The sequence below is a fragment of the Carettochelys insculpta genome, chromosome 1 (genome assembly GCF_033958435.1).
Source record: "Carettochelys insculpta isolate YL-2023 chromosome 1, ASM3395843v1, whole genome shotgun sequence".
NCBI classification, from domain to species: domain Eukaryota; kingdom Metazoa; phylum Chordata; order Testudines; family Carettochelyidae; genus Carettochelys; species Carettochelys insculpta.
This window is the reverse complement of record NC_134137.1, coordinates 250,160,687-250,188,341: the sequence shown is the minus strand read 5'-3', so window position 1 is coordinate 250,188,341 and position 27,655 is coordinate 250,160,687. Positions and strand designations below refer to the sequence as shown.

The window sequence follows — 27,655 nt, the reverse complement described above, 5'->3', positions numbered from 1 at the left end:
GTAGCCAGTGAGAGTTGAAGGCTGACTATGCTTTGCAGTGAGGCTCAAACCAGCATAAAAAAATGGGCCTTTTGCCAATAAGTTCTTATGCAGTTAGGTGCATTACAGCAGGAACAGGAGTCAACTCCAAATGCCCTTGCCTGTGTGGATTCCTGTGAGACTCTTAATGCTGATTCAGTGTAAGCTTTTTACATTTTATTTTTATAGAACTACCCCAGGGCATGTAACACTGGCCAGAACTATGGGGTCCTCTGGGATAGAGCCAAACATGCTGTAGTGACTAGCTACTATAAGAGAAATTAAAAGCCCCATAACAGCTTTAACTCTGAATGTCTTTACCTTTTGTTGGCCTGGTTACCTTTCTTCATGTAATTTAATTTTGTGTGTGTGAAAAGCTATGGCCATTTATGAGACCTATAATAATACCACTCTGGTACTTAAAAGGAACTCATGTTATTTTGAGCCCTTTGAGCTAGGTATAATTTGGCAGGGACATAAAGCCTTACAGCTCCATTTGTGAAACAGGTATTAATTTTTACAGGTTTTCTATAGAATTTTCTCATTAAGATTGCAGAACATACCAGAAATAAACACACACCACACTTCATTTCTTCATTACACCACACTTCACCCCTCCATAAACTAGCTGACCTCAGGATAGCCTATTAGGAAAAAAAATACATAATGTTACTGGGCAGAGAGTGGAGCCAACTCTAATTTCTATGGCACAGTTTCCCAAACTGGGAGGGTGTGCCCCCCGGGGGGGCATGAAGAAATTCCAAGGGGGGGTGTGAGGCAACCCAGCCCCTTCCACAGTCATTCCCCCCACCTGAAGAAAAAGACGGCCCTTGCTTCCAGCTCTAAGCCCCTGCCATTTCATGTGGGAGACCCAATGCAGCCGCTATAAAAAGCGGGCAGCCAGTGAAGGCCCACGTGGAGCTAACTGCCTCCTGCAAAGGTAAGTCAATGTGGACTGGGGAGGAGGATGGGGTCAGATAAGGGGCTGGTGGTGTCTGGTTTTGGGGGAGGGGAGGGGCTCAGGCAGGCAGCTCAGAAGCGGCTGGGGTGGCTGGCCCATGGTAAAAAAAGTGGTTGGGGGTGGGCATGAGGGTTTCTCAAAAATCAAAAGGGGAGCAGATACCAAAAAGTTTGGGAACCACGTTCTATGGGGACATATGTGGGGAAAAAAATGGTATTTACAATATCAAAACCTCACACACCTCCAGTTTGCACCAGAAACCTATTCAAGTTATGATGAAACGCCATCAATTCTTCCTTTTTGTGAGGATCTGCCATTTATGATGGCACCTAGTACATAGACCATGCACTAGTACATGGACCAGAAAGAGTTGCCACAGTTCAACTTTTCAACAAGGGAACAGGGAAGGCAGGCATGGAATTTATGGCTTCAGGGCCAGCATGCTGTTGCAGACATTAAAGAGTCACAGGAACCATGGCTAGCATTCTAGTTGATGAGATGGGTACATACATGCTATATTGTGTTCCTGGAAGGGCAGGGCACTCTGTTCTCTTGTAGCAGAACAGGTCTAATGACCGAGAGAACCAGATCTGTCCTTAGGATTTATGGGGCCCTACATAATGTCATTAAATTGGTGTACCACACACCTTAATGAAATATTTTCAAAACAAATTTTAAACTAAGGTCCTGTAGACTAACGCGTAGGTTGGCAAACACCTATTAAGTGGCTTTGTTACCACTTGAATTGCTCTTTTACAGGTTCTGGTAGTAGTTCTCACAGGCTTTTTCACTTTTAAGTTAACTAGATCTTCTGACGAAGTGGGTCTTTGCCCACAAAGGCTTATGCTCCAATATATCTGCTCACCTATTAGCTGACACAGGACTTCTTGGTGTTCTCCTATATCTTCTCCAGAGGAAGCAGTGCCACAGAACCAGCATAGGAAGAGTCAGGTGAGTGGACATTAAGACCCACTGGTGCCCCTAAAATTTTGGGTGCCCTACACAACTGCATATTCTGCATGTGGGTAGGGACAGCTCTGGAAAGAATAATCAAGAAAGAGAAGTATTCCACTCCAGAAAAATCAAACATGCGTGGCTGGGAAGTAACTCCCAGTTATACTGGCTACCTTTTGTGTGTATAATAGTTCACAAGAAACCGCAAGTACTATGCTATAGACATCTGTAATACACCTGCCCAAATTTCCCACGTGTTCATCTGCAAATAGTCTGCTGACTACTTTTTTTTTTCTAACTGTTCAGTCTAACAGGTAGGAACTGCTTTGTTAGTGCTGCTAATCAAAACCTGCCTCAAGATGACATTTAGACTTGTTAACAATAAAAAGTAGCTGCCAATGGATGCGTATGCACGTCTTAGAAACAGTCTAAAGAGTTCAGCAGACCACGGATGAAATCCTGCCCCTTCTTCCTCTACAGCAGAAGTGTCTGTGGTGTAGGAGAAGAGGCAGAAGGCAGGACAGGTGGAATCGTATGGGTGGTCCGTGTCCTTCTCTTTGAATACAGCTCTCATTGCCCTAGTTTCTGAGCACCCAGCATCATATTAGTCAGTGTGGCTCTCTGCATTGCTTCACGCTGATTAATGTTTTTCTGGGGAGGGTGGCGGGGAGAACAGGGTCTATGTGCCCTCTGATGGAGGGTGGAGGAAAGGAATAAAGGGCATACCACTGGGCCCACCATTACACAGATCCACCAACCATTACCCTTCATACAGAAGGAGTGTAAAACCAGCGAGGGCTGTGGAGGTTTCAGAGATGCAGTAATGGCTGTGGAGCTCTCCTGCTGCTTTACTCCATGGCTGTGAGCAGCCCACAGCGTCAGCCCCCACTTCCTACTTGTTAATTTTTCAAATAAACACCTAAGTGTTGTATTTATGCTGCCCTTCCTGCTGAGGGAAAGCTCTCATACTTGACCTAAACCCTTGTACTCCAAGTGGAGCATAGGTCATCCACAAGTCTCCTATACTTCACCCTGTCTTGGGACAAAACTACTATCTGATTCCAGGAGCACCCCAGACGTCCTTCAGTCCCAGCAGATCTTCTCCATGCTGTCCGAGGTCTTCCTCCTTTGCGTTTTCCTTGCAGGTTCCACTTAAGAGCCTGACGGACTATGCTGGATGATGATTTTCTGAGAGTGTGGCCAAGCCAGCCCCACATTCTCCCCTTGAATTAAATATCAAGTGGTTCTTGTCCTGCTATGTTCCAAAGCTCTTTGTTTGTGATAAAGTCTTGCCGTTTGATGAGAAGGATGTACATTAGGCATCTGTTTATGAAAGCCTGTAGCTTGTGATTTGAAGACTATTTAGTACGCCAGGTCTTGCATCCATAAAAGAGCACATTCTTCACATTTGTGTTGAAGAGCCGCAGTTTCATCTTCACAGATATTATTTCTGAGGTCCATATGCATCAAAGAGCCTTGGATAAAGCTGTTGTTTTCCCCATCCTGGCCCTGATATCCCTATCTGTTCTTCTGTCTCTGCCCATAAGCTCTAGTAAGAATCCCCAAAATTATCCCAATTATCCTTCTTCAAAACCCTTTGCTGCAACAGCTACAAAAAATCTCGACACCAGTTAGGCCACGGTTGCACTGACATTGAAGCCTATCCTACTAACAAATGTTATCCCGACCGCTTCCTTGCACCCCCATCCATCAGTCTGAATCGTCTCGTCTCCTCTAATACTTAGATCATAAGCTCTTTGGTGCCGGGGCTCACTTTTTTTGTTTTGTGTTTGTACTGCACGTTGCACAAAGGGAAGAAATCACGTTTTTCTTTGATGCAGCTCTTTTGGGAAAAAGTGGAAGAAACTTTTCATACTAACCTAGGAGAGAGACGAATGAGTGAGGCAGAGGTGGTACGCTGTTCTTAGGCTAGTCAGTCCCTCTTTATAAAAATCAACAGAGCCACAGAGCCATAAAACTGGAAGGGACCTCAAGAGATCACCTTGTCCAGTTTCCTGACCTGATGGTGGCACTACATATTATCTAGATCATTCCTGACAGGTGTTTGTCTAACCTCTTAAAAATATCCAATGTCTCATACTCATTAACTAGATGAAATCTCATGGATATTCTGTAGAATCAAATAGATTCTATTTCACATTCTCTTCCTAATTTAGGAGTTTCCACCTTGGCTATACAACAGAGCAAACAGACAAATAAATAGAGAGCTGTATGCCTTTTCCATTTGGTTACACCTCTTCTCAAAAACTACTATCACAGGACCTGTAAGTCAGAATTTCCAGCTGGGTGAAGTCACTATCAAAAGAGTACTCTGACTGAAAAATCAATTTAACATCAAACAACATATATGCACAATATGGCAGTGATTGCAATTATAATCCACGGCAAGCTTCCACTGAACCTGACAGGAGTTTATACTGCATTCAGGCTGCAGGATTGGGCCTACAGACAATGTTAGAATGCAAATGAAACTTGCGATTTAACAGCATAAATAAGTTCGAGTATCACGGCCGGCATTTTAGTTCTGTGCCACAGCTGGGTTTACTGCCACAGCTGAAAGCTCGAAGCTTCAATTATGAACCATGCACTCTTACCGCATTACAGCTGCAACCTAGATACTTGTGACTGGGTGGATTATATAAAATCTTTGAAGATCTCAAAATCTAATGATTACCCCCCCCCCACATCCCTCTGCAAAAAATAAAATAAAATAAAATAAAATAAAGCCTAACAATTACAAAAGGGACCTTTCCTTATCAAGTTTTTAATATTTAGTGTGTATTTATTTTAAAAAGGCTCAAGTTTTGCTGTCCAGTTAGGCACAGCACTCAGTGACTAGCTGTGCAAAATCATAGATCCCTAGGGGTAATGTGGGGTACCAAGCAGGCCTCAAAAGCAAAACCCCACCCCTGCACGCATGGTGGATGCACAGACTGCACAAACCCACAGCCAGCCTTGGAGGGCTGGGGTAGCTGTGACACTGCGCCTTTGAGAGAGAAGAGAGCTCCCTCACATACAGAGAGAGAGTAGTAACTGCACTCTCCTGAGGTTAGGGTCTGGGATGGTCTCTGTCCCTTGTTACTGGCACCAAAGCCTCTTCCACTCTTAGTAAGGGCCAGGAACAATGCATCCTCTAAATGTTCTTATACTGTTTATGTAGGATCAAAACAAACAGAAAAGTCAATGCAGTGGTTTCTAAAATCAAGCTGCCAGCTTGTCTTCCTTTAGACAGGAAATGCAGATTGGGCTGTTTTCAAGTGCAGTGCTGAGGTTTTTATTTAACAAGTTAAGGAATGAATGGATAGTATAACAAAGTGAGAATTAAAAGTCAGGGCTGACACAGATAAAAAGAGACAGATGAATCCAGCCACTTCAGTTTTATAACAGATAGAGAGAAGATGTATAAAGCAGAATGGAATGCCTAAGGATAATTACTGCAGGTTATAAATCACATCATAAGTCTATTGGTGGAATAACCTCATGATACCATGGCTCCACAGGAGGGGTAAGCTCAACTCCTGGGGCCTGATTCGCTGATCACCTGCATCTTGCAAAGTCACCAGTGAAAAGCACGTGCAAAATATTCAATCAGACCAGCACATTTTGCACATGAGTGTTGATGGCTGCACAAAGGTGCAGGATAATGTGGAACACTGTTCATAGTTTCCTCTTCCTGGCATAAGAAGGAGTAAGAGTGTCATGGAAATAGCCTGGTCAGCCCATACAGGCCTCTTCCAGTAGCCCTTCCAAAAGCAGAAGTCCCAGTAGAATAAACCCATCCTACAGTTATAAGGCTGGGTGTAGAATGGAGGAGTAAATACGTTTCTTCATGGTAGCAAAGATGGAGGTTGGTCTTTATGTAGACTTTTAAGGGTGGGGAAAGGAAGCTGGGATGAAAAAAAGTGGGGATGGTCACATCTCTGACACAGGATCATGTTGAGGGAAAAAAAGGAAGGGCAGTGTAGTGGGGTGCCTGCCCCACTCCTGCAGGGAATGGGTTAAAGAAGGCTGGAGGGAGCCTGTGGAGAACCCCAGCCAATTAGGAAAGGGCTCCTAGGACAGCCAATTAGAGGGCCACTTTCTGGGGCAGCTTGACTTATAAGGAGCTGCTCAGCAAAGCAGTGAGCAGTTGGATCCTGACCATAGAGGGTGAAGGACTGGCTCCCAGCAAGGCAGAAACACCTGTAGAGAACAGTGCTGGGCATGCTCAGGGGAGCCGGGAAGAGACTCCAGCCTGACACCTGCCAGACTGTAAGGGTTGACATAAGGGCCAGGAGGGTGCAAGAGTCACAGGGGAAGGAGCCCAGGGAAAGGAGGCAGTTAAGGGAGAGAGAAAGAGGCTGGATAACACTGACACCTGAGGGTCCCTGAGATGGGACCCAGAGTAGAGGGTCAGTCTGTGCTCCCTCTCTCCCCTTTATACCACACCTTGCCACCAGGGAGAGTGGTGTGTTCAGACTGACGCCTGTCCTGAGGCAAGGATTAGACTGTGGGACTGTTGCTGGCCACAGTGGCAGGTGAGGCTGAGGACTGCTATTGTCCCCATGATGGGGCAAGAGTTTGGAGTGGTAAGCACTGCTGGAGGGCACTGTCCTGAAGACGATGCCATGGACCTGACAGCGACATGGGTCCAGAGCCAGAGGGTGGAGCCAGCAGACATAACAGAGCAGAGCAACAACAGGTGAGATACTGGCACTGGCCAGAAGGGGGAGCCCTGCTGAGTACTGAACTAATTCCCAGTATGACCAGAAGGAGACATTGAGGTGGTGAGTCAAACCCCACTACAGGCAGCTACTGCACTGCTTCTGGCTATTACGTCCTGTCTTTGCAATGCATAGTGAAGGACTCCTTAGGGCTCAGGATGTCTTATGAATCATGTCAGTAATGTAAGAGTCGATTGTGTCACGATCTGTCAACCTTGATAACAATTTTTGGACCTCTGTGCTTTATATATTGAGTCCGTTCTGGTATGGCTGTGGTCTGAAGAAGTGGGTCCGTCCCACAAAAGCTCATCACCTAATACATTATTTTGTTGGTCTTTAAAGTGATACATGACTGCTTTTTTGTTTTGACAGAATACAGACTAACGTGGCTACCTCTCTGTTACTATGTTATGACCTAGTATGTATGTATGTATGTAGTAGTAGTATGACTTCACCTCCCTTGGTGTTCACACCTCCAGATCAACTGCTGGTAGTAAGCCTCACCCTTGCTGACTAAGCTAACCTTGTTATCCCCACCCTTGCTCTGGCTTATTTATACCTGGCCCTGCAGATTTCCCAGACCAGCATCTGATGAAGTGAGTCTGTGCTCACGAAAGCTCATGCTCAAAACTTTTCTGTTAGTCTATAAGGTGCCACAGGACCCTTCGTTGCTGTTACAGACCCAGACTAACACTGCTACCCCTCTGATACATGACCTAGTAGGTGACTCTTATGCTGAGCTTTAGGATATGAACTCAACAAATTACTCGAGCTCAGGACCTCATACCTGGGGTCAATTCATTCATTCATTCCTCATACAACTACAGCCAGAAGCAAACACATGGAAAAGTTAGAAATAGCTGACATTTCACCCAAACCAGCTGTCTTCTGAAGGTCAACAGCCAGAGTAACTGACTCTGCTTCCTATTTTTCCCTTTGTTATTTTCATCTTTGTCAAGTTAACAACGATTGTTTTGTTTTTTTAAAAAAAGCACTTTCCTTTTTTGCTTCTCTAAGAGCTTCAGAGTTGCAGCTGTTGCAACATGGCCCTTGAGAATACTCAATGGCCAGTGATAAATCACTCTCCTAATGCAGTCCCACAACATACACACCCTGGGGGCCTAACAGTGTCCACACCAAAAGCACATATATCCACAGGAGCAAGACAGAAATGCAGAGATACCCGGGCACATACCAGATTGCACAAAGGGTAGAGGCCTTTCCCCATTCAGTACCACCCTGCACATCAATAGCAAGACTACCATGCTGCTCATCTTATTTTGAATGTGCACGTTAAAAAAGGAGCAGAGATGCACTGGAGACAAAACATGATCAACCGGAAAAAATGCACATCCTCATCAACTCAAAATGGCTGTGCAGGATACCCAGCAAGTCTTACAAGCTACTCGAAGCTAAGAATGACTGTCTTCAAACAATAAATATCCAGGCCATGACAGCACACCCAAATGACCCCACAGGTGCTCTGACTAAGGATGCAGAAAAGACTCACACCAGTTCTAACTGGAGAACTTTCTCAGAGAAGACAAAATTCTGCGCCACCTAACTAGCAGGGGAGGGCAGAGTAGTGGTTATAGCCAAGCAAACACCACTAATAAGTCAGTCCTTTTCAAGGCAGTGCCAGTCTCTCTCCCAAAGGTGGAACTCACTGTTTCACCCACAGCTGCACACATCTCCATTTCATCCAAACTGCTCATACTTACATCCATGGAAACAACTGCACCCAAGAATGGAACTAAAATAGGTCAGCACAGACAAAGGGACAAGCATGGACAGGCTAAACACAGGGACCAGCACACTTTTTCCAGCACCCTCTTGCTAGAGAAAGAGGACGGAGATAAAAATGGAAGAAATGGCACGTGACATTATTGCAGAAGAGTGCCACATCCTGTGAAAAGCCTAGGTGACCAACCTGTTCTGCATAGATTTCATTCAGTGAAACTGGTGGTTGTTCCTCCCAATCTATGTCTGACCTCCTCTGTGGACTTTCATGGTTCTCTAAATAGCACTGTGTCAAAGTTTACTAAATATATCATCAGTATCTGTGCTCTAACGCCTAACTTTCTGATCTTAGTTACATTGGGTAAGCACTGGCTTTTCATGAATCTGCTCTGGATTTACACCAGCATAACAACAGAGCAGAATCTGACCTTTGTGCTCAATAAGTAATCTTCCCTCCTCCAGGATAGCCTGAAACAAATATAGTCAATGGGAGGGAGAAAAAAGAACTGGCAGAACAGAACTATGGGTGATACTGGGGAGTAAAGACAATGAGTGGATGGAGACTGCAGATTTCCAGACACAAACAGAGGTCAGACTGAGCTAAAATCCCAAATCTGAGTGCCCGGCTCTTGCAGACTCTGACAGTTTGGATCAAGAAGCCAACTCTGTCCCATAAGGCCATTTCTAGAAGTGGGACTGCAAAATGATAGGTTAGCAAAAACCATCCATTCAAATTGCAGCCACTATTCAGCAACAATCATCCCTCTCTGTAAAGTTCTCCATGGTGCATATAGTTACACATAGCCTTCTGTGTGGAGCACAGCACTCTGAGAAAGACTTCGACAAAGAGGAGACAGTTCAGAGAAAAGCAACACCAGAGACTGAGGAAAGATTAAAAGAACTAAATATGTATTGCTTGGCTCACAGATGACAAAAGGAGGAAACATGATAACAGTCTATAAATATTTGAAGAGTATAAACATCAAGGAGGCAGAGGAATTGTTTCAGGTGCAATATAGGCAGAGTATAGAATATAATGAGATTCAGAACAGGAAAATGACGGTGAGACTGGGAAATACTCTTCCCACGGGAGGTGTGGAAGCCTCACTGCTTAGGGTATTTAAATGAAGACCTAACTAAAAATACAAGAAAGAGTACCCTAGGGAACAACTCTCTTTCAGCAGGAAGATGGACAAGATAGTGTTTCCATCTGCTCTTTCTGAGCTTCTACAACTAACAGCAGCCAGCATGGTACTTCCTTTGAGTAGACAAGCGTCTTGTTCAACGAGTGGTAGATGTCTGTGCTCTGCAGGAGCAACTGCTTGCACTACACCTAGAAAGATGCTACTCCCTCCACTTGTTTAGAGCTGACAGTTCCAAATCAGGACCCCATCCTCGGTATTGTACATGGCACCATGTGACATTGTATCAGTCAAAAAGTTCCTTTGAATTGATCATTTTTATGCATTCCAAAATCATTTGCTGCCCACATAGTCAGATGGATGTGCACACAGACAGCTTAAAGACATGTATCAAAGTGCTTCCTTGCTAAATAGAGGAGTATGCATTTTCATTTAAAAAAAAAAAAACCACACACACACACACACACACATACAACTTTCACTGCTTTTTCTCACCTCCATCCTGAAATTTGCTTAGTTTTTCAAAGTATGACGACATAGGACCCTGAACAATATCTAGAATAGCCAGCAGTGTCCTGGTCAGTCTCAGCAGCTCACTAAAACTATAAAAGCCAAAGTATATGAGATTTCGAGCCAGATGCACCACCTGCAGGAAAAGAAAAATTATAACCATAAAGCACCTCTACGGTATTAGTGATGTTGAACTGCTCAAGACCGTTATATTTTGTCCTGTACTTTTATCTTTCATGTACACTACGGGCCTGAGCTAGAGCCCAATCAATTCAACAGGAGTCTTTTCACTGAGGGACTCTGGACCAGGTCCTTAATTGTCAAATGCTATTCAGAGACAGGCAATGCAACTACTTGGTTAAATGGGAGAGACCAGAAAACCCCATGAAGTCTATGCAGGGCTGGGGACATATCACTGCACCTGTAAAAAGAAATGAGAAGGAAATTCTATGAGGCAGATAGATGCCAAAAGCTGTTCCAGATGGCAGCAGCTGCAGTGGAGAAGCATCTTGAAACAGCAGTCAGACTGTGGTAAGGTAAATAGAGGGGAAGCAGAGCTGCATGGCCAGCGGTAGTTAAAGACAGGGCTGCTGAAAATGACATTTCATTTGATGCTAGATGACTAAATCCTATGCAACGTTTCTTCTGTCAGGAGTTCTGGATAATGGGATTATGTGGTGCAACATATTTCTTTTATTATCACATTTTACACAGAATACAGCATTTCCCGCCCCAAGAACAGCCAGCCTCTCAACACAGAGTGTAAGTATGCAGCCTTCCACACACAAGTCACGTCATGTGCCACTAAAAGACAACCACTCCTCTGGTGTGGGAAGCAACTGAAGCTGTTTAACAGCACACTGTAATATAGGAGTACACAAGGAAAAAAAGAGGGAAGCAAAAAGAATTAAATTAAGTAGGTATTGAGATATTTCTTAAAAAACATTCAAAAGTACAAGCTCAGAGGTACAAACACCAGAGTCCCAAATCAACCACACACCTAATTTGGAAATGAAAGCATGCGATAAGGCAACAGCAGACCAAAAAATGCTAATACTGCGCAGTACAATCCTGTGGTAAAAATAAACCACTACAAAAATAAAGGGCATGTTTTGTTTTGTTTTTTTTAAAAAAAAGAAAATAAAAAAGATTTGATAAGGTAAAGAAACTGTTCTTGTTTCCCTCATAGCAAGATGGTTAAAACCCGTATTTATTTCTACACAGCACAGTTTCAAAGCTGTATTAAGTCAATGTTCAGATGCAAACTTTTGAAAGATTAGCTATCACGTTTTGTTCAGAGTTATGAACAATGCACATTGCCATTTATGACTCTGAGGTTCTACTGTATAATTAAATACATTCTTAAATGAGAAACCTATTTTCAAAAGAAAAACATTAGCTCTGCTAACCAGGTTGTGTCTACCGCTTCACTGTTTCATCCAACAAAGATAACTGAAAAGTACCTCAAATGTAAGCTTGTTTTTCTCTTTGTTCCCAAAAGGAAATGGCTGATTTACAACTTCTTTTAAGTACTCTTCCACAAATTCCATAGTCAAAGCGAATTTCCTCTTCATGTCATTTCTAGAGGAGTCTGTGAAAGAATCATACCTACCAGGCAAAACATAGAGAGGAGCAAAATTAAACTCTTCCATTTATATGATGAGCTGCAATATTAAAAAAAACATCCCGCAACCCACAACTTTCCAACCCCTCATTCTTAAATCTAATTTTAAGATCTTTTGTATAAAGGGCTAAATTGCAGTGACTCAGACACTGTGCGCTGGGGTGGTAAGGAAACAATGCAAAAAAACCCTTCCCTCCATTGTACCAGAGGTCACCAGTTGCAATAACAGAAATGATGAAAAGAAGTTAAAACCATGATCAGCTCCCCGCACATTTTTGCATGTGTGGATGCACACGTATGCGAAAGCATGCAAAAAACACCAAAATAAATGACCTAGTATGGAGGAGGAATTAACACTGCACCCTGTGAAATAACGCCAACATATTTGTGGAATGCATGCCCTTCACCCCACTAGAACTACTGTGCCAACCTCAGACACAAAGGCACAAATGCAGCAAAGCAATCCAACAGGTAACATACCCGTTGAAGTCAGTGGGACTCCTCCCACACTTAAAATGAAGCATTTGCTTAAGCGCTTTCCTGGATTGAGGCCAATGCCCCTGAACTGCTTCAACTGACTGTAGGTTGTAGCTGTAATGCCACAATAAAGTGTAAGTGTAAAACTAAGTTTCAGCCTAGCACAGGTGTAACAATTAACAGAATGCAGTGGCGTCATGCTTTGCAGTTCCCAGCAAAGATCATTCCATCTCCCTCATCACAATGCATTTTAAAAAATGCACTCCCAAATAAAGTGATCCTTTTACATTTCCAGGATTAATAGTTGTTGCCTAATAGTTTGCAATCTGCAGCACAGGATCTAATCACACATGTGTAGCATTAAAACTGCAGACACTTTCCATATTATTCTGTGTAAGTCTGACCCACTTAAAATGCTTTGGGATTTGTTTGTTTGTTTTTTTAACTTACTCATAGATTGTGATCTTGGTAGGAATTTCAGTCCACAGTCTGGCATATCTAACGGGCACTACTGGCTCCTGAGGATCTCTGTCAACGTGCATGTGCAGCATCAAACGGCAAAAAGAAGCCCGGAGGTCGTACGGGAGGCTTTCATCAGACATACATCGTAGGATCAAGTCCACAGAGAGCTGAGTTGAAATCTGGTTTATGGCTAGATACTGACGATCCAGGCACATCCTCGCAAAGAGGTTTAACTGGTACCTTCAAGTAATAAAAATAAATGGCATACTCTCTGGAATTCCTCTAAATAGAACAGAGCAATGTACCTGAGAATACACTCTTGGGAACCTGATCTACGCCATTCCAATGTAATTATAGCACCCCTTTGTTAGCAAAGAGACTGATTTGCTGTTACAAATCCTCCTATTAAGTGCCTATGCCCAAGGGTTTTTACATCAAATTCACGCTGCAGTTCAAAGGAAGTCCCACACACAGAATAGCAGTGGGACAAAAACCTCGAGCTATTCACTTGCTATACATTTCAGACTTTGTTTCATACCCTCACCTTCCAGAACCTGGCTCTAGAAGGGCTGATGGTGCTAATTTTTCCATACACCCAGACAATGGCTCAGAACACAGCTTGTCTGCAAGAGGATGCTAAAGTAGTTGTTCTGTAATCCTATTCGCGAGAAGAGGGAGGAGATGAAAATCACAACACTCTGAGAGCTAACTGCTATGTCAAAAGCATCTAAGCCTTAGTACTCTTCGGAAAACATTGGATAGACTGTGATCCTTCCCTTTTGCCTTTTTTTTTTTTAAAAAACAAAACAAAACAAAAAACTTAGATCTGGTTTCTGAACACACCGAAGGCCTGATTTTGCTCCTAATTTAAGGCAATAGAAATTGATTTCAACAGGGAATAGCAAAGGGTTCCCTGAATAGTGAAACTGTCTCACCTGTAATAGGTGAGCACTTCTAGGTCAGCCTTTGTGCCTTCCTTAGCCTCCTGGGCCAGATGCCTGACAGCTTTGCCATGTGGTTCCTTATTGCTGTCAATCCAGTAGAGCCAGACCTCCTCCTCATCAATATCCTCTGGGATGATGGAACATTCCAAGGGATTGTCCATTTGCATTGAAACTAGCCTTCGAATAAACAACACATGCTGTAGCTACACATGAACCCTGTTACAAATATGGTGAGAAAGGCAATTTAACAATGATAAGTATGTTTCGATTACAGCTGCTTACTTGGTTTGAATGAGGATGTCAGCATTTCCTGGACTCAGCATAAATTTACAGATGAGTTCCTGAGTTACCGGTATGGCAGTTGTGTTAGAAACACACAGATCTGACAGATAATCCAAGAACCTGGACGGAAAAAAAACCAAACACAACAAAACGTTACACAGAAGCCTCCCAGAGGAAATCTGTTTATCTATCTTGGTAACGCTTGAAAAAACTGCTTCTGAAATATTCGCCTCAAGGGAGCCCATAGAGCCAGATTTATTCAAATGCAGGTTGTATACAAACCTTTATCACTGTATGTCATACTACCTCTTAACTGCTAAAGAGGAGTAAGATCTTGAAATCAATCCTGAGCTGTACTAAATTCTCTGCAGCTCAGAGTGAAGCAAATGAGACCCGAAACAGAACCCATCATAATTAACTGCAGCCTAAAGGATGCTGTAGAACAAGAGTGGGCAATACGCAGCCCACTGTTCACTAGAATTAGCCCCAGCATGTCAGACACTTTATTTACCTGCATGTCCACAGGTATGGCCACTAACAGCTCCCACTGGCTGCAGTTCTCTGCTCCCAGCCAATGAGAGCTGTGGGAGGGGACGTCGGCCACATCACAGCTTCCTACAGCTCCCATTCACAGGAAACAGCTAATGGTGGCCACCGGAAGCTGCAAGCAGCTGTACCTACAGATATGTAGGTAAATAAAGAATCCAGCAGCCCACCAGGAGCTAAAGCATCCACCAGCCCACCAACTGGTGAAGAGCATCAGGCATGAAGGTCACTTATTGCCCACGGTGCTCTAAGATGCGATAATTGAGTTACTCTACTGAGGTCCTTACCATTGGCCCAGAATCCAGAGGAGAACTACAGACCTGCCTATCCCACTGTTATGCACCTGGCACTTGCTGTTCCCTGATCTACACACCAAGGATGGGGGAGTGATTGACATAAAGCAGGTATAGCTGAGTTTATACTCTCCAAGGAATCCCCTGTGAGGCTACACCCCCGTACTTTATGAAAATCCGTTTTTAATATGAATATGCATAACTTGACTATGTAGTGTGTAACGTCTCATTGAAAAAACTGTGATCTCCTGAATGTGTATGTTCTATTTGGGGGCGTGCATCGTTCTTGTATGTGAAGTGAGAAGTATTAAAATTGAAGCTGGCATATTAGTCTAGGTCTTCTAATGAAACTTATTAGTAGAACCTAAAGATCTTAATAGCCCAGTGCTCAAGACAATGGTCTGTAAATAGTTTTGTTTTTTCTGTAAGCCCAAACTGTAGTTGGTTCTACAAAAACATGTGCCCATGTCACCTGGTGCTAAAATGAATCTTGCAATTTCTGGGGGGCAGTGGGAGGGAGAAAGAGAATGGAGAAAAGGATTCCCATCCTGGGGAAATTCTATTTAAGGGATGGAAATAATCAATAAATTGTCTTCAGCTGGCTACTGAAACTGCCTCCACAAGAGGATACAACACCACCACCTGGAACAAAAAAGAACTGTAATGAGAAAGTGTTGGAGGAGCTTTTCTGGTCCCAGGTCAGAGAAAAAGATCATCTCTGGCTTGTGAAGAACTATACATGAAATAAGAATACGGTGAGAAACATGATTTGTAATAATTTCTCTTAGGGCCTGTCTACACAACCACCTTCCTTCGAAGGAAGGATGGTAATTAGGGTGTTGGGAGTTTACTAATGAAGTGCTGCCGTGAATAGGCAGCATTTCACTAAGCAAATTCACCACCACCACCACCACCCCCGCGGCAACTTCAAAGTTTTAAACTTCGAAGCACCGGCACGCGTCTAGCCATGGCACACCCACCAGTACTTCGAAGTGCCAGGGGAACTTTCAAGTCCCCTTACTCCTCAAAATTTTGAGGAGTAAGGGGACTTTGAAGTACCAGCGGATGCGCCGCGGCTAGACCCATGCTGGTACTTCAAAGTTTAAAACTTCAGAGTTGCCACTGGGCGGGGGGTGGGAGGGAATTTGCTCAATGAAGTGCTGCATATGCACGGCAGCACTTCATTAGTAAACTCCTAACACCTTAATTACCATCCTTCCTTTGAAGGAAGGTGGTAATGTAGACAAAGCCCTAGTGTATTAGGCTTAGCTGGCAAATTTTATTTTATTATTGCTTAGTAATTTGCTTTGATCTATCTGTTTTCAGATTCAGTCACTTAAATCCTACTTTTCATACTTAATAAAAATCACTTCTGTTTATTATCTAACCTAGTACAGAGCTTTGAGGCCCCTCATACCTGGGGGCCCTAAGCAACTGCCCTTATGATGCTCCACCACAACTGACAGACACTTTTGAATGGCCCCTAAAATCTTTTTATTTACTTATTATCATTGAGGGGGTGGTTATTTTCTCTGGAATCTGAATTTTGAGTATACCTTGAACAAAAACATGGACCATTCCAAAAAAGTAACAAATATCCCGCTCCTCATCCACCAGCTACATTTTCACTATCAAATGGCTTCTGAATTCTAGAATGTTTGTGTTCATAAAAGAGCCTATAATATAATAGCATATCATATTCAGGAACCAGTTTGCTGACCATTAAAATTAAGTTACTTCCGTTTTAGCAAGTAGTAGGTAATCAGCAGTGCATAGCAACATTACATAACAGTTTATGTCAGAAACTTAAAAAGAATACAAAATTTGATAGACTATGTAGTGGAAATTTGAGCAGACAATATAAATCACTCAAGCTTGGGAAACAGGGACCACACACCCTTATTATATGCTGGGAAAGGTTTTAATTTTTGGAGTGTGCGTGTGTCTGTCTGTCTTTTGTTGCTCAGTCCAGCAGATGTTACCTCATGCAAACCATGCCATGGAAGTGTATGGGACTTTTGACATGAGTAGATGCTGTGGGGGATGGCCTTAACTGCTAACAGTGGTTCCGTAATGGGTCTTTTTACAGGTTGAATTGGTTTTGCACCTAGAGTTCAAGCATACGTGAAAAAACAAGAAGTCCTGTGGCAATTTATAGACAAACAGATTTTCTGGAGCATAAGATTTCATGGGCAAAGACCTGCTTTGCCAGATGCATTGGAGTGGAGATTCCAGAGGCAGGTCTAATTATACAGGCACATGAAAAGAAGGGAGTACCAAGCAAGAGGAAGGCCAGAGTTGACGAGGTCAATTCAGTCAGGCAGGATATAGAGATGCGAACACCAAGAGAAGAGAAACTGCTTTTGTAGTTGACCAGCCACTCCCAGTCTCTGTTCAATCCTTGACTGCTGATGTCAAATTTGCAAATGAATTGCAGCTCTGCAATTCCTCTCTGGAGTCCATTTTTGAAGTTTTTTTGTTGCAAGATAGCTACTTTTAAATCTGCGACTGAGTGTCCAGAGAGAGCAAAGTGTTCTGCAGGTTTATGTATGTTACTTTTCCTGATATCCGATTTGTGTCCATTTATTCTTTATGCAGACACTGTCCAGTTTGGCCAACAGTTAATTCAAATATTAAATTCAATCGGTCAATCAAATTAAGATCCTTCCTCTTGCAAAATCTGACAAGATCTTAAATCAACCAGGTCAATAGGATCCTTAATAAGGAAAAGTCGCCTTCAAACAATGAACTAAGGAATTGGCTGAGTACCAAAATGTCCTCCTCGTATACTACTGAGCAAGCCCAACAACACTGAGCTTGGGAGAGATAATGAGATCACAAACGCAGATGATACAGCTGCAGATATATGCAGAATAATTACAGTGCTGCAATGCAACAGCTTCCAGCAGGACTATAATTGCTGCCATAAAATAATTTGGCCCTTAGCTCATCAATTTAAGATACTTACGTTACTGTTGTGTGTTTACAATTGGAACTCTAATGAAAAAAATAAGATACTTTTGCCATCAGATGTTCCGCTCAGCTTACATTCAGACAGGAAAGGGTAGTGAAACCAAGAGAGTTGCAGGAATTTCTGCTCTCGCTAGTGTAACAATGTACACACCAGGTCGGTCATGGTGTTTTAATTCTGCCAGGATGAAGATAAATTTAAGCCATGAAAGAAAGATATGAAAATAGCAGACTGGGGTCAGAGTCACAGATAAAAGGTATCAATAGGGCAGAAAGAAGGTATGTGGACTATTTCAAACCTTGGCTCTCGATTCCTCCTGAGTAAGTTAACAAACGTCTCTATTTCTTTAGACGTGATGTGTTTTTCAAGTAGTTTTCTGTTGTTGTGCAACAAAGCTGTAATGGTATCTTCTGCCAGGATATCATAGCCAATCTGGGACTGCATGATACAGAAGTTCTTAGCAATATATTCCTAAAAAAATAAAGAAGCCATGAGGTGATCTGTTCAACAGTCTGTAGGAAGCAGCATCTTCCTTTTAGGATCAGCAACATCCAGCTCAATTGCTTCTCCAAATTAGCTCTCCCAATAAATATCCTACTAGTGACATGCAGTAAAGTGAATCTGGGATCACTGAATAATGTACTCTGTGATAGGCCACAGCCTGCATCAGACTATAATAGCCTCAAGGAGATTAGGTGTGTGGGCAGTTGGGTCTGTGCTTTTATGTTTCCCAGAGACTGAGGCTTATCAAGGAGCAGCCTGCAGCAGCAGGCTAATCCAACACCAGTTGCTAAATAAGCACCTGCAGCCAATTAAGGCTTTTAAAAGGCCTCTCCCCAGATAAGGAGGAAAGAGGGAGAAAAATGACAGACAAGAAAGGAGAGCTCACTGGGAGAAAGGGTTGCTGCGACTACCAGGGGAAGATACCGAGAAAGTGGCTCAGGAAGCAGGCTGCTGGGAGGAAGTCCCTCTAACTGCGGCAATGCAGGGTTCCTGGGTCAAAACCCGGAACGCGTGGGACGGGCCTGGGTTCTCCCCAGACCACCCACACCCGAGAGCAGCCTCCAGGGATGGGAGGAGACTGGTCATACCAGACGGGTCTCCTCCACTAAGGACTGTGACAATGATGAGAATGGCTCAATAAGCCATAACCCACGCTTCTGGGAGAAAAAGAGGCAGGGTAAAGGGACACAGCGAGCCCCTGAGGCATTACCACAACCACCACAAAGTGCAGGACCCAACAGGAACAAGCCCAGGGCTTTGTCACAACGCCAAGAAAAAAGAAAAAAAGAATCTGTTGTCTTAAGGGTGGCCAACATTTCTGAGTCTTCCTCAACCCTCCTCCCCCTCCAACACAAACATAAAAGGAAAATTTGGTATTTAATTTCTTTTTGAAGGAATATTCTCCTTGTTTTTAGAGGCAAGAAATATTGTGAAAGTCTGTAGAAAAGAACTACCAAAGTCAAACACATAATTTTGATATCTTCTCTTTAGTCCCTCCATGCTTGCAAAATCTGTGGGTTTATGACCAGTTCTCCACTCTAGTTCACAAAAATATTGGACTAAATGGGTTTGAACTTCCTTCTGCTCACAGAGGACATCCTGCTGTGGCAGATGGGCAGCTTGACTGAATCAGTCCTGCTTCCAAGACCACTAATACTCTTTGCTTTACAAATTCAGCAGCAAGAATTCAAAAATACATGCAACTGTCCCACTTCCTAATCTGAAATCCAAGAGCAAAATTTTAGTGATATAGCAGAGAGCTACAAACTGGGAGTCCCATTCTCAGGCTTAAACCTGGGGAGTTTGTGAGCAGGAAGAAATGGCATGGAGCAGGTGCTCAGAAAAACAACATTTCAAAGCTGCCTCGTAAAAATTCCTAAACAACAAAGATATCATTGTTCAACCTGACGAGTCATTAATGTAATGATTGTGTGCACTAATGTAGAGCAAACCAGAGCCCAGTCCACCAGCCTCTTCTTACAAGAGTGGTTTCAGTGGAATACAATGGGAATCCGAGTACAAGCACAGGGTACAGGGTCAGACTCAGAGTAAACAGACTATCCTGCTGCGTTGCAAACGTAGAAAATATGGAAAAAGGCTGCCTTTACTTAATGAGGAGATCTTGCATGCTCTCAAAATAAAAAAGGAATTGTATAAAAAATGGAAACAAGGACAAATTACAAAGGATGAGTATAGGCAAACGTAAGAATGCATGAGCAAGATTAGAAAGGCCAAGGCACAAAATGAGCTCAAACTAGCTATAACCATAAAGGGAAACAAGAAGGCTAAAAAAGTAGTGGGGCCCCTGGACGATAGAGACATAAAAAGGAGCGATCAAAGAAGATAATGTCATTGCGGAAAAACTAAATGATTTCTTTGCTTCAGTCTTCACGGCTGAGGATGTTAGAGAGATTCACAAATCTGAGCTGTCCTTTATAGGTGACAAATCTGAAGAACTGTCCCAGATTGAAGTGTCATGAGAGGAGGTTTTGGAACTAATTGATAAGCTAAACAGTCACAAGTCTCCGGGACCAGAAGGTATTCACCCAAGGGTTCTGAAAGAACTCAAATGTGAAACTGCAGAACAATTAACAGTGGTTTGTAACCTATCCTTTAAATCAGCTTTGGTACCCAATGATTGGAAGACAGCTAATATAACACCAATATTTAAAAAGGGCTCTAAAGGAGACCCTGGCAATTACAGACCGGTAAGTCTAACGTCAGTACCGGCCAAATTAGTAGAAACAATAGTAAAGAATAAAATTGTCAGACACGTAGAAGAACATGATTTGTTGAGCAAAAGTCGACATGGTTTCTGTAAAGGGAAGTTGTATCTTACTGATCTGTTAGAGTTCTTTGAAGGGGTTAACAAGCATGCAGACAGGGGAGATCCAGTAGACATAAGCTGTGTCTACACGTGCACGCTACTTCGAAGTAGCAGCACTAACTTCGAAATAGCACCCGTCGCGGCTACACGCGTCGGGCACTATTTCGAAGTTAACTTCGACGTTAGGCGGCGAGACGTCGAAGTCGCTAACCTCATGAGAGGATCGGAATAGCGCCCTACTTCGACGTTCAACGTCGAAGTAGGGACCGTGTAGACGATCCGCGTCCCGCAACATCGAAATTGTGGGGTCCTCCATGGCAGCCATCAGCTGGGGGGTTGAGAGACGCTGTCTCTCCAGCCCGTGCGGGGCTCTACGGTCACCGTGTGCAGCAGCCCTTAGCCCAGGGCTTCTGGCTGCTGCTGCTGCAGCGGGGGATTCATGCTGCATGCACAGGGTCTGCAACTCGTTGTCGGCTCTGTGGATCTTGTGCTGTTTAGTGCAAGTGTGTCTGGGAGGGGCCCTTTAAGGGAGCGGCTGGCTGTTGAGTCCACCCTGTGACCCTGTCTGCAGCTGTGCCTGGCACCCTTATTTCGATGTGTGCTACTGTGGCGTGTAGACGTTCCCTCGCTGTGCCTATTTCGATGTGGTGCTGCGCAACGTCGATGTTGAACATCGACGTTGCCAGCCCTGGAGGACGTGTAGACGTTATTCATCGAAATAGCCTATTTCGATGTCGCCACATCGAAATAGGCTACTTCGATGTAGGCTTCACGTGTAGACGTAGCCATAGTATACTTAGATGTCCCGAAAGCCTTTGACACGGTCCCTCATCAAAGGCTCTTATGTAAATTAGGTGGTCATGGGGTAGGAGGAAAGATCCTTTCATGGATTGGGAACTGGTTAAAAGACAGGAAACAAAGGGTTGGAATAAATGATAAATTTTCACAATAGAAGGGGGTAACTAGTGGCGTTCCCCAAGGGTCAGTCCTGGGACCGATCTTGTTCAACTTATTTGTCAATGATCTAGAGAAAGGGGCAGGCAGTGAAGTGGCAAAGTTTGCAGATGACACCAAACTGTTCAGGACAGTCAAAACCAAAGCAGACTGTGAAGAACTTCAAAAAGATCTCAGCAAACTGAGTGACTGGACAGCAAAATGGCAAATGAAATTTAATGTGGGTAAGTGTAAGGTAATGCACACTGGGAAAAATAACCCCAATTATACATACAATATGATGGGGGCAAATTTAGCTACAACAGATCAGGAAAGGGATCTTGGAATTATAGCGGATAGTTCTCTGAAAACATCCACGCAGTGTGCAGCGGCAGTCAGTAAAGCAAATAGGATGTTAGGAAAAATTAAAAAAGAGATAGAAAATAAGACGATGAATATCATACTTCCCCTATATAAAACTATGGTACGCCCACATCTTGAGTACTGTGTGCAGATGGTCTCCTCACCTCAAAAAAGACATATTGGCTTCAGAAAAGGGCAACTAAAATGATTAAGGGTTTGGAACGGGTCCCATATGAGGAGAGGCTAGAGAGACTGGGACTTTTCAGTCCAGAAAAGAGGAGACTGAGGGGAGATATGATAGAGGTATATAAAATCATGAATGGTGTGGAGAAAGTGAATACAGAAAAGTTATTTACTTGTTCCCATAATATAAAAACTAGAGGACACCAAATGAGATTAATGGGTAGCAGGTTCAAAACTAATAAAAGAAAGTTTTTCTTCACAGAGCACACAGTCAACCTGTGGAACTCCTTGCCAGAAGACGCTGTGAAGGCCAGGACTCGAACGGAGTTTAAAAAAGAGCTTGATAAATGTTTGGAGGTTAGGTCCATAGATGGCTATTAGCAAGGGGTAAGGTGTGGTGCCTAGCCTTTTATCCAAGGCGGGAGATGGATGGCAGGAGACAAATCGCTTGATCATTGTCTTCGGTTCACCACCTCTGGGGCACCTGACATTGGCTACTGTTGGCAGACAGGATACTGGGCTAGACGGACCTTTGGTCTGACTCAGTATGGCCATTCTTTTGTTCTTATGGCTTTTTATCAATACACTAGAAACAAGAGGAAGACCAGGGACAGGGTAGGGCCATTGCTCAGTGAGGGGGGAGAAACAGTAACAGGGAACTTGGAAATGGCAGAGATGCTTGATGATTTATTTGTTTCAGTCTTCACTGAGAAGTCTGATGAAGGATTGCCTAACATAGTGAATGCTAGCGGAAAAGGGGTAGGGTTAGAAGTTGAAATAAAAAAAAAAAAGAACAAGTTAAAAATCACTTAGAAAAATTAGATGTCCAAGTCACCAGGGCCTGATGAAATGCATCCAAGAATATTCAAGGAGCTGATAGAGGAGATATCTGAGCCTTTATCTATCATCTCTGGAAAATCATGGGAGACGGGAGAGATTCCAAAAGACTGGAAAAGGGCAAATATAGTGCCCATCTATAAAAAGGGGAATAAGAATAACCCAGGAAACTACAGGCCAGTCAGCTTAACTTCTGTGCCAGGAAAGATAATGGAGCAGGAAATTAAAGAAATCATCTGCAAGCACTTGGAAGTTGGTAAGGTGATAGGGAACAGCCAGCATGGGTTTGTAAAGAACCAATCACGTCAAACTAATCCGATAGCTTTCTTTGATAGGATAATGAACCTTGTGCATAGGGGAGAAGCAGTAGATGTGGTCTACCTAGACTTTAGTAAAGCATTTGATACGGTCTTACTAGATATTCTTATTAAAAAACTAGGCAAATACTACTTAGATGAGGCTACTATAAGGTGGGTGCATAACTGGCTGGATAACCATTCCCAGAGAGTAGTTCTTAATGGTTCTCAAGCCTGCTGGAAAAGTATAAGTGGGGTTCCACAGGGGTCTTTTAGGACCAGTTCTGTTCAATATCTTCATCAACGATTTAGATATTGGCATAGACAGTACGCTTATTAAGTTTGCAGGTGATACCAAGTTGGGAGGGGTTGCAATTGCTTTGGAGGATAGGGTCAGAATTCAAAATTATCTGAATAAATTGGAGAAATGGTCTGAGATAAACATGATGATGTTTAATAACGACAAATGCAAAGTGCTCCACTTGGGAAGGAACAATCAGTTTCACATATACAGAATGGGGAGAGACTGTCTAGGAATGACTACAGCAGAAAGGGATCTAGGGGTTATAGTGGACCACAAGCTAAATATGAGTCAACAATGTGATGCTGTTGCAAAAAAAGCAAACATGATTCTGAGATGCATTAACAGGTGTGTTGCGAACAAGACACGAGAAGTCATTCTTCCGCTCTACTCTGTGCTGGTTAGGCCTCAGCTGGAGTATTGTGTCCAGTTCTGGGCACCGCAGTTCAAGAAAGATGTGGAGAAATTAGAAAGGGTCCAGAAAAGAGCAACAAGAATGATTAGAGGGCTAGAGAATGTGACCTATGAAGAAGGCTGAAAGAATTAGGCTTGTTTAGTTTGGAAAAGAGAATATTGCGGGGGGGACATGATAGTGGTTTTCAGGTATCTAAAAGAGTGTCACATAAGGAGGAGGGAGAAAACTTGTTCTTTTTGGCCTCTGAGGATAGAGCAAGAAGCAATGGTCTTAAACTGCAGCAAGGGAGGTTTAGGTTGGACATTAAGAAAAAGTTCCTAACTGTCAGGGCGGTCAAACAGTGGAATAAATTGCCAAGGGAGGTTGTGGAATCTCCATCGCTGGAGATATTTAAGAACAGGTTAGATAGATGTCTATCAGGATGGTTTAGACAGTACTTGGTCCTGCCAGGAGGGCAGGGGCCTGGAATCGATGGCCTCTCGAGGCCCATTCCAGTCCTAGTATTCTATGATTCTATGGTAAACAATTATGTAACAGTTTTAGGAGGGAAAAAATCTTGGCTACAACTGACCTGGTTTTTCCTATAGTCCTGCTGGGAATGTCGGATGACCCTGTAACATAGTCTTAACATGTACTTGTATGGCGCGTATCTCTGGTCTCCTAAATCTTCAAGTCTCAGCATTGATCCCTCTCCTCCTTTGTCCTTAAAAGGAGCTTTGAGGATCCCAAATATCTGTTCAGAATCAAAATCACGAAAGGTGAGACCAAAACAAAGATTGCTGTTTAACTGTTGTTGTGCATTTTTGTACCAAAAGTTGTTGGAGAACCTTACCCCCCACCTGAGGAACAGGGTGCCATTCGTGCCAACGACACAGGACTGAATGTGATGCTGGAAATACTGACAATGTCAGACATTAAAAACAATGTGCCTTAGCATAACATTGCTCCACTGAATGACACAGAGTGTGTAGAAAAATATCCACTCAAATAAGGTGGGATCAATTTGTATTCAAAGGGAAGGACAATTCCATTATTCCTCTTTTCCAGCCTCCTCACCATTGTTGATTTAAGAAGTGACTTATTTAGAATATTAAGTCTTATTTACATGGGCATAGATCTCATCCTTTCAGCTGCATGAGAATACAGAGGTTCATCTTATGTGGAGTCACTCACAGTCCTGGGGACTAGAGTAGTAAATTTTTTTCACCTTTATCATCCTTGGGCAAGATTTTACTGTCTCTTACAGCCATGCAATGCAGCGGGGACACAGTCATAACTGAGAACAGAATATAGCCATTTATAGTCAACTGTCCCCTCACCGTATGTTTACTTTAGGCAACAATCGGTGAGCTCTGTATGGCTAATTTCACATCTAAAAATGTCATGTGGATGTTAACACAGGACTACATAGCCTAAGTTCCTCCGGGAGTTTCCCCATATGTACTCACATAAACAAAGTGATAATATCCAAAACATACCTGGGCCAATATATTTTGTTCCCGCATTAGTTTTTGTCTCTCCCGGTTTGGCTTGGTGATCAACACATCCAAGACTTCCTGACCATTATTGGACACATCAGCAACAAAGAAAATGAGATCTTCCAACAGTTTGGTTACAAACCTAAAATGAGAAGAGAAAGTGCTATACAGGTCATACCTAAAACAAGCAGAGAAATCCATACTATCATCCCACATTTGCTAGGATTCATTTAAAAAAAATCCACACATTCTACAACAGGCTTTCTGTGGCACAGCAGAATCTCAATCACTGCTAAGCCAAGTCTGATGTGAGCTTAAAGATTCAAGACCCTGGATCAGCAGAGGCTTAAATCCATTCCAAAGATATTTACCAAAGGATTAAACAACCACAGCAAACCAGGAAGCAAGTTAAACTCATAGACAGTATTCCAAAACAAGTACTCCACGCAAATACGCCAGCGACAGCAATCATATATTTTCATAATGCTGGCCACTTGAGATTGGATACGCTGCCTACAGTGGAAGAGCACGCAAAAACACAGACTAGGAGACTGAAGCACACTTCTATTAATCTCAGGGAGAACCATGTGCTAAATCTCCATGGCCACTCTGCAAATCTCAGTCCATATGCAAATCTCATGGAATACAGCAATCTGTTTGGAACCTCATCTGAGTAGAACAAGGCTCACAGTATGTGAGTGCTCCCCAGGCAGCAAAAGGTGAAGAGCGTGGATGCAGGGATGAGCAGTAAGCATGGTGCTGGAAAGATCTTTGCCTTTATAAGCCAGAAAAGGACAGGGAAGGATGAATGAGGACTGTTCTCCTTTCACAGGAAATCACAGACACACACAAACATAACAACCTTCAGAAAACACTATGAAATATTTTCAGCATTGTATCACATCAATAGCCCTACAACCTGATGATGGCAAACCTCAATGTTTCACAGTGGCCAGGGTAATAGTGTTATGTCACACCCCAGTTACTTTGTGCTTCTCTGGTGCTATTCAGTGGTGAAGTAGCTGTCAGCTCTTTAAGGATAAAGTACCAATGACAAGGCCATTACACCATGCCACGGTCATAAAGACCTAATTACCTTCTGTTCTATTTATTACTGACAAAAAACACTTGATTCAATAGTTGACAGAGGCTTAAATTCTAATCCCAAAAAATGTAACCTTTCCAAAAAAAGCAGTCTATATTCCTTTGCGAAACAAAAGATGCATATTAAACTGCACCCAGAAATGCTGTCTCATATTTCATTTTTTAACATTGAAATAAATAGAGCATTGAAAATACATAGCACAGTATGCCACCCACAGGGCTGTGACGTAGTTGGCTACCATGTGCAACATAGCCCCTTAATTCCCGGGCGAGTGTGAAGCACAGACAACCCGGTATCTCTGAAGTTGAAGCATGGATGAAGAGGGCCCTGAAAATCTACAGATACGCATGGATCACTTTTGCAGATGCAGGTGCGGACACAAATTTTGTAGCCGTGCAGGTCTCTATGGATGAGTGACCAGGAGAGAACCTCCACCACCCATCTTTAGAAGAGACCACAGATGTTGGAAGGGACAAGGAGATGGGGTTTATATACAGAAGGGATAGAAGTGAGAGGAACTGATGTTGAACCAGATTCTCATTTACTTCTCTGGCAGTGTAAAAAGCGTGTAGCCCACCCTGCCAGAACGGGATAAAAGGTTCTTCATGTAAAATGATAATGAGGACCATCAGATTCAAACATCACAAAATGAGAATTGTTTAAAGTTTTATGTAGGTTATAGAGCAACCTTGAAACTCACATTACTCCTGAAGGTGAAAGTAAGCCAGTGCACCGCACGGGTAAGAAAGTGGCTGTCTTGGGGCAGGGCTTTGAGCCAGCCCCCTTGCCCTTGTCTGTCTATGCCACCTCCCCCCAGAGGGAGTCCTGGACCAGGGGCAGAGCACTGGGCATGGGGCCAGCAGCCAGGGCCCAGGGAGAATAGGGACAAAAGCCCAGGAGTACTGCAGCACGCCTGACACCTCTAGCTCTCACCCCATGGGCACTGCATCTGTTAGCTCCCTTTGGTGGGGACCAGGATCAGTGCAGGGCAGGGTCACTCACCAGGACTGCCCCAGCCCCAGGTCCCATCTCCATCCCGCACACTTCCCTATACCCACCCCAAGCCCACTCCCCTGACTCCCGCACTCCCCCACATCCTTACCTCCTGCCCTGAGCCCCCAGCTGGCGCCAAACCCCCTGCCCTGAGTTCCCCCACACCTGCCCCACACCCTTTTCATGAGCCCCACACTGGGAGAGGGCATTTGCAGCACAAGAGTACCTATAAGCAATTTCAATTACTTTCACCCCTAATTATTCCTCTTCATC

At 43.4% G+C, this 27,655-nt stretch overlaps 1 protein-coding gene across 3 annotated transcripts in view; it reads right to left on the bottom strand.

Annotated features, from left to right (window-relative positions):
• ITPR2 (inositol 1,4,5-trisphosphate receptor type 2) overlaps positions 1-27,655 on the bottom strand; it is a 340,554-nt gene that overhangs the window by 203,291 nt on the left and 109,608 nt on the right. For all 3 annotated transcript variants that reach the window (XM_075004401.1, XM_075004407.1, XM_075004412.1), the window contains 8 exons: positions 25,285-25,426; positions 24,378-24,539; positions 17,947-18,119; positions 13,839-13,958; positions 13,548-13,733; positions 12,601-12,852; positions 11,513-11,657; positions 10,035-10,185 (listed from right to left, as the gene is read on the bottom strand). In XM_075004401.1, coding sequence (XP_074860502.1) covers positions 10,035-10,185; positions 11,513-11,657; positions 12,601-12,852; positions 13,548-13,733; positions 13,839-13,958; positions 17,947-18,119; positions 24,378-24,539; positions 25,285-25,426 — 1,331 coding nt within the window. The remainder of the gene's footprint in view (positions 1-10,034; positions 10,186-11,512; positions 11,658-12,600; positions 12,853-13,547; positions 13,734-13,838; positions 13,959-17,946; positions 18,120-24,377; positions 24,540-25,284; positions 25,427-27,655) is intronic.